Raw genomic sequence first — 7,254 nt, 5'->3', positions numbered from 1 at the left:
GAATTATGGTTATTTCCATTTATAAAAATCAAAAATCAAAACAATTATAATACTGATGAAGTAGTAGTATGCAATTCAGGCCCCTATAACAGTAGACTTAAAATGCAGTTAGATGCACACACATTGTTTTTCAACTCACTCTGGGTTTAGATAAACAGTTAGATAGATAGATAGATAGATAGATAGATAGATAGATAGATAGATAGATAGATAGATAGATAGATAGATAGATAGATAGATAGATAGATAGATAGATAGATAGATAGATAGATAGATAGATAGATAGATAGATAGATAGATAGATAGATAGATAGATAGATAGATAGATAGATAGAAGTTTGTAGTTCCTCGCTGGTTAAATGAGGTTGGAAGTAGAAAATGTTAAAGGAAGGTAAGTCTGTCTGTAACCATTGTTCGTGTTGATTCAACTTGTTTTTACAAGTTCAGTCAAAGTAAATCAGATTCTTTTACAGTTTTTCAACTCACAAGATGATTTTGAACCAATTAATCAACCAAAGTGCACATTTTTAAAGCAACAGATTTGTCCCAAACGTTGGCTCTCCACACTCGACAACATATCTGATTGTTAGTTAACAAAATAGGTTCCACCTGGTCAATCAGGTACTGTCTGGTTGTTTGTGTGGTCAAACTGTCAGGTCCCAGTAGATGAAGTTCTTGCTTGACCAAAATTCACTACACTCACAACCAAATATGGAAGCGTTGTTACCATGGTGAAGAGTAAGGGTGGAGAAGCTATTCTTTCAGATTTCTGAGATTCGTGCACAGGTCATTGTTCTTCAAAATGCAAACAAAAACTCAAGTATCCTCTGGGTGCAGAAGTGGTCTCAAAGGTACAATAAAGGAGGATTCTTCAAAGACTTGCCTAGCCCAAGACGTACATCTGGCCCAACTGCAAAAGCCAAGGATGCGATGAGAAAGGCCGAGGGTAAAAGACACCAGTCATGCCTGCAACGCAGTCAGAGGATGAAGAATCTTGGAGAAGATGTTACTAAGAGCTCTGTGCATTGTTATTTAACAGAAACATTGTGGCTGAAAGCTTACTAGAAGTAACGTATCACGTAACTCACCAAACTGCAGAAGGAGAAGAGGCTGGCTTTCACAAAGAACTCTGACTCCAAAACACTGGGAGAAGTGGATTTTATTTGGTGAATGCCCTCTCTACTTATTTCTGACACCCAACAGCCAAAACAACTGTATATATACAGATGATGGTGAAAAAGTACCATCTTCTGAGCAGTGAAATTCAGTGTCCATAGTATGGTTTTTGGGGCTGTGTCCACTTCAGGTCTTTCAGAGCTGCACATTTGAGCCTCAAGGTTCCACTGTTTATGCACAATATTAGACCAACAACATTCTAGAAAAGATTCTACTTCCATTTTTGGCTTAGATGAAAAAATCAGGGCATGTGACTGAACGGAAAATGTTAAACAGACATTTGGAATTGGTATTTATGCAAGATGGTGCTCATATGACTCAGTAATGGCGCTCTGAGCATCTACTTGGCTTTAAAGCGGAATGGAACCCAAACTCCCCTGAACCCAACCAAACTGACAACTATTGGGGAATCCTGAAGATCTTCACCAGTCCACCACTGACCACCATGAAACAGCTCCACTCTAGTAGGGGAAGATAGAACCATCCACACTCTAGAGCCTCGTCCATTCCACACCTGAAAGACTGAAAGCCAAGATCGAACTGAAAGGGGGAAATACTGGTTATTGAATAAACTGATTATGTTGCATATTCAGTCTTTGAGCTTTGTTTGTCTGGGGAGGACAAACTTTTAGGACAAGGTGTAAATCAAGTTAATATGACTGACAGTATATGCACCATAAAACTAAACCTCTATGCTATTTTCTACTTCAACTCATTTTACCTTCACAAAAGCTTACATGCCAATAGTTTGTATTCATAGAACAGACTGCCTCTACTTTTTAAAATGCCATATTTACATGTTTTTCCCCTGTTAAGCACATGGGATTAAAGCAGCAGGGCATTAACATTTGAAGAGTGGTTTATTTTTTTAAAATGCCTTTGACTGGGTTTTATTATTTACTTATTTTCACTTCAGAAATCAACATAACATGCAACAGCTTACAGCGGAAAACTACTGGTTCAGTGGTTTAGTTGTGACGCGGTCAGGCTGTGTTGTTGACACTTCTTTCAAAGAGTGATTTCCTCTCACGATGTGTCAGATAGTTTCATTTCAAGTAAATGTTGAATGCCCAGAGGGACTACATTTACCATTATTTCACAGAAAAAACAACAACTGGTCTCATTTCAAACACATACTAGAGTAAAATGCTGCTTTTATATTGTATATATAGTCATTCAAGTTATATATCTTTAATAATATAGGTTACCACAGAGGTCATGTTATGCAAATGCAGTACATCGATTCCTTCAGAATAGAACTTTTTGCTGATAATTCTTCTATTCTTTCACTCAAACAGGGTTTTAAATGCATGGCTCTTGGTGATGGAGAATTTTTACACAGTGGCATCTAAGTGAAGAATCTGAACTTCTTCCACCACTGACAGCATGTTGCTAAGGAAGTATATAAAACATGCCTGGACAGCATATTTCATGTAAAGTGAGGCTATTTTTTGAAGCTTTGGTGATCGAGGAAAGAAGACACGTCAACATATTCTTCAGGAAGACAGTTTTATGGTTGGCATAACATTTTGTTTTATTGTTGTTGTTATGGGCCTGAACCTCCAATTAATTTAGCACTCTGTGTGATGTGAGACAAACACAAAATACCAACAAAATATAGAATGATTTACAAACAGGACGAGACCTTAATAAACACGAGCGACTTCTTCTGCAGTTGCTGTCAAATTATTTGAACAAAGCATCTTATTCCTGTGAGTTCTCAACAGCAACAACACGTCAGCTGGTAATGAAACAAAAACAACTTAAGATTCTTCTTTATGAAGCATAAAATGCATTTTATCAACAGAAACATGTAAACACTTGTTTATATTTCCCCTCTAAGGAGATAAAAACCATAACATATAACTAACAGATTGTTAAACTGAAACACACTACTTATAAAATGACCTAAGATTCATGAGAAGTGGGGGAAACATGACAGTGTGTCTGTTTGTGTGTCTGTTTGTTTTGAACGTATTCACACAGCGACCCTCAGCACAGGGAGCTGATCTCGCTCTTGCTGCAGCCCCACTTGCAGCAGGCGTTGGACAGACCCACCACCACATCCCGGCCTTTCCGGTCGGCTTTGCGAAGAGCCTCCAGGATCTCCTCGGTGATGAAGGAACGGGTTGGCCTGCTGAACACTCCGTCCTGGTTGTCGCTCGATGTGAAGCTCAGATCTCTGTTTCTTTGGAGCAGATTCTCCACCACAAAGTTGTGGCTCGTGCCTTCTGAGGACTCGTCCTGACGGGAGCTGAATGGGTCCTCTGAAACATCTGCTCAAGTAAAACGAGAGAATGGAGTTAAACTAAATAAAAGTTTGTTGTCTATTATCTGTACTGCATTAAAAAATGACTGGAAATGACAACATGGAGCGACTGAATGTCAGAAGTCCCTGGAACATTGTCAGATTCACCTGCTGGGTCTGAGGCTCAAGTAAACATCTGGAAAGTGGTTTTATTACTTCATACAGTAGTTTAAAAGAGAGCTGCGCCTCTCTGAGTCAAGACTTTTATACTTTAAACACTGACAGTCAGACCAAACTACATGAACAATCAGTCAAAATGCTGCTCACAAATAATTTTCTTCAATTGCAATTTGTTTTTTTTTTTCTTTTTCTTCAAAAAGTCTGTCGTGGATATTTAGTCAATTCACATGGACCCAGAAAAACATCACTCTTAATTATGATCTAAGGAATTATATATTAAAATTAAATTATACAATTAATTAATACAATTCCGATTAAATCATATACACAGTCTAAAGATTAAATCCTGGCATATTAAAAAATATATTACTAGTAATATATAAATGTTTACAGAAATAAACTGAAAAGGTAAATACAATATTATATTTACTCATATTCACTTAAAAACTGTTGCTTTAGTGTTTCCATTGATTTACTAATGTTGTAGAACGAAATTATTTTTAAAATTCGAGCCTTTAATTACAAAACTAGGACTTAAATCTCAAAATATTGACTTTTTTCTCACAAATCTTGACTTAATTCTCCAAATATTGTACTTTTTTTCAGAAAAATGTGCAATGTGTGAAATTTACAGTTTAATTTTTCTGATATTGTGATATTTATGTTAAAATACGTTGATTTTTCCATAAATCTTGGATTCTTCCCCCTCATATTGGCTCTATTATCTCTATTACTTGATGAATTAGAAAGATGTTTGAAACGTGCTCCAGATTACTGAGCTCTAAAACACATTTCATTGTAGGATGAAAAACTCACCGTATCATAACTGCACTTATTCATATGTAAATGTCACTTTATCATAATGTACATATCCATATCTAGAATCATCGTGTCTGGTATATTTTTTTTTATAGCCTTGTTGTACTTCTTGTAATTCTTGTGCTTCTCTGTGCCTCATCTGTATCCAGCTGCTGTAAAATGTGAATTTCCCCAGTGAGGATCAGTAAAGTTTATCTTACCCTCTCTTATTTTAATAGAGAAGATGTAGCACCATCAGTCCTACCTGCACTCCTGAGGGACCGTTTCCATCGTGAACCTCCACAGGTGAAGATAACGGCTCTGATGAACTCGCGGCCACAGAGCTTCACGCCGTATTTTGGGTCCTCCATGGGCTGAACTCCAGCCACAAACAGACACACAGCCAGAACCACAGCTTTCCACATAGTACCACAAGCAGAAAACACCAGCAGGAAGCCTTTAAAATGGGAGATTATTTGCTTTGACCAACTCTTAGCTTTCAGTCTCCCAGTGTGCATCAGCTATGACTTCGTAGGTGACCCAGGTGTGGTTTATAAAGGGGTTCGAAACCTCGTGACAGAGACGTGCACACTGCGCATGCAGGCCTTCTCAGAGAGAAGAACAGATTAGAAAGAGAGATACAGTCAGAGACCTTTATGGAGACAAAAAGCGGACCAAAGGTGGCATAATTAACGAATATGTTAGAGGCCTCGATGATCTAATTTGTGTTTCACAATGTGACACACATTTGTCACCTTCCACATCCCTCAATATTATTATATGATTTCATCAGATCCCTCTGAGCAACGCTATATAGTGGTCATATTAGCAAATAAGACAAATGGCAGAATATTAAACAAGGTCAGAAAAATCTCTAATCTATACTACTGTTCAAAATTTTGGGGTCATCCTGACAATTTCACATTTTCCATGAAAATTCACACTTTTATTCACGTGCTATAATAACTGCGTAAAAGTTTTCCATGAAAAGTCACCCATTTCCAGCTAGAATAGTCATTTACCACATTAGTAATGTCTAAACTGGATTTATCATTCAGAACAAATCGCCCTTCAAGGGACAAATAATAAAGTTGAGTTGAGTTGAGTTAATGTTATTTTCATTGGAAAAAAAACTGCCCTTCTTTGAAAATAAGGACACTTCTAAGTGGCCCTAAACTTTTGAACAGCAGTGTACATGAATTAAAGTTGCTCTACATTAGTTAAAGTTGTTCTATATGAGATAAAATTGACCTACACCACCATTCAAAAGTTTGGGGTCACCCAGACAATTCCATGTTTTCCATGAAAACTCACACTTTTCTCCATGTGCTAACATAACTGCACAAGGGTTTTCTAATCATTAATGAGCCTTTCAACACCATTAGCTAACACAATGTAGCATTAGAACACAGGAGTGATGGTTGCTGGAAATGTTCCTCTGTACCTCTATGGAGATATTCCATTAAAAATCAGCTGTTTCCAGCTAGAATTGTCATTTACCACATTAACAATGTCTACACTGGATTTATCATTCATTTAATGTTAACTTCATTGAACAAAAACTGCCTTTCTTTCAAAAATAAGGACATTTCAGAAGCATAAATTAGGAGATAAACACTTTTCTTCTGATTTGATATTTTGTCATCAGTCATTCACTATCATGATCTCTGTTTCCTCACGGATACCAACCTTTGCAGTGGAATGTGTGAAACTATTCTCCAAGCGCAATAAAAATAAACTGATAATTTAGCAAAACAGCAAAATGTATGTTCAGTTTGTAGATGACACCAATAAAGAGCTTTGGGATGCTGAATGCACAGAGAAATATCCTGAATACTAAAAGAATTAAATTTATTTAACAAATAAACAGTGCAAACTAATAATAAAGGCAGTACCTGAACAATGAGCCTTTCAGGATTAGTTATGAATGTTGCCAGATAGCAACAATCACAGGAATATAGCTAGACTGTCGTGATTGATATTTTATTTATTTACATCAGCCATCTTTCATCCACCATATGTGCAATTTTTCCTTTCTCTTGAAAATGCCTTATTCTGTCAGCTGTTTGCCTAAAGGTGAACCGGAGGGACTGAGAGAGGACTAGTGACATTTTCAGTGTCAGATAACACAGAGGTCTTTCTATGAGTCAGACAAAAATAAAACACATTTTTATCTGTGTATCCACATAGCCAAAGGTCACTCATTTAGGAAATTACAATGGGGATGATGAATTTGTAATTAATGTGACGATAAAAAGCAAACTAAATGGCATTTTGGGAGGGTTTTCCACCTTGACACTCATTAACACAGTGTCATAGAAGCAAACCGTGGAGGTCACGGCAGCAATATCACAATGCTATGGACCAGACATAAATAAATAAACGAGGGGTGTTTCGAAACAGCCTACAAATTACTTTTATGCTCAGTATGCAGCAGATGTTGTTGTCTGTTGTTAGATGGCTGCGTTAAATATGAGGAAGAGTAAGAAAATTGCTATTTAGCGGTAGCAGCAGCTGAAAACTGGACTGCACATCTTTTATATGACGTGCATTCACAGATCAGAATCCCCCCAAAAATGTATTTATCCCCTAAGTGCAGTTAGGTAAATATAGATACAGATATATATAATGCAATCAGCTGTAATGTTTATAATGTCCTATAACCTATAATGTCAAACATAAGTGATGACAGACAAGAATCAGAAATGAGAGAAAACTGGCCAGGTACAGATTATTCATAGCTTGAACTACACCATCATTCTTATTCCCCTGCTTACTTTTTAAAATCTATTATTAATATTATTGTTATCATAATAATAGTAAGATTTATATACAATAATAACAACTATTAA

At 36.7% G+C, this 7,254-nt stretch overlaps 1 protein-coding gene across 1 annotated transcript; it reads right to left on the bottom strand.

Moving 5' to 3' along the window:
- Positions 1-2,684: 2,684 nt before the first annotated feature.
- rln3a (relaxin 3a) lies at positions 2,685-4,936 on the bottom strand. The gene is made up of 2 exons (XM_023270834.3): positions 4,668-4,936; positions 2,685-3,452 (listed from the first exon to the last, which is right to left on the bottom strand). The coding sequence occupies exons 1-2, from the start codon at positions 4,918-4,920 to the stop codon at positions 3,169-3,171; spliced, it is 537 nt and encodes a 178-aa protein (XP_023126602.2). The 5' UTR covers positions 4,921-4,936; the 3' UTR covers positions 2,685-3,168.
- Between the last annotated feature and the right edge of the window lie 2,318 nt (positions 4,937-7,254).

The sequence above is a fragment of the Amphiprion ocellaris genome, chromosome 19 (genome assembly GCF_022539595.1).
Source record: "Amphiprion ocellaris isolate individual 3 ecotype Okinawa chromosome 19, ASM2253959v1, whole genome shotgun sequence".
Classification (NCBI taxonomy): Eukaryota; Metazoa; Chordata; class Actinopteri; family Pomacentridae; genus Amphiprion; species Amphiprion ocellaris.
Note: the sequence above shows the minus strand (reverse complement) of the source record. Positions and strands in the feature narration are given on the sequence as shown.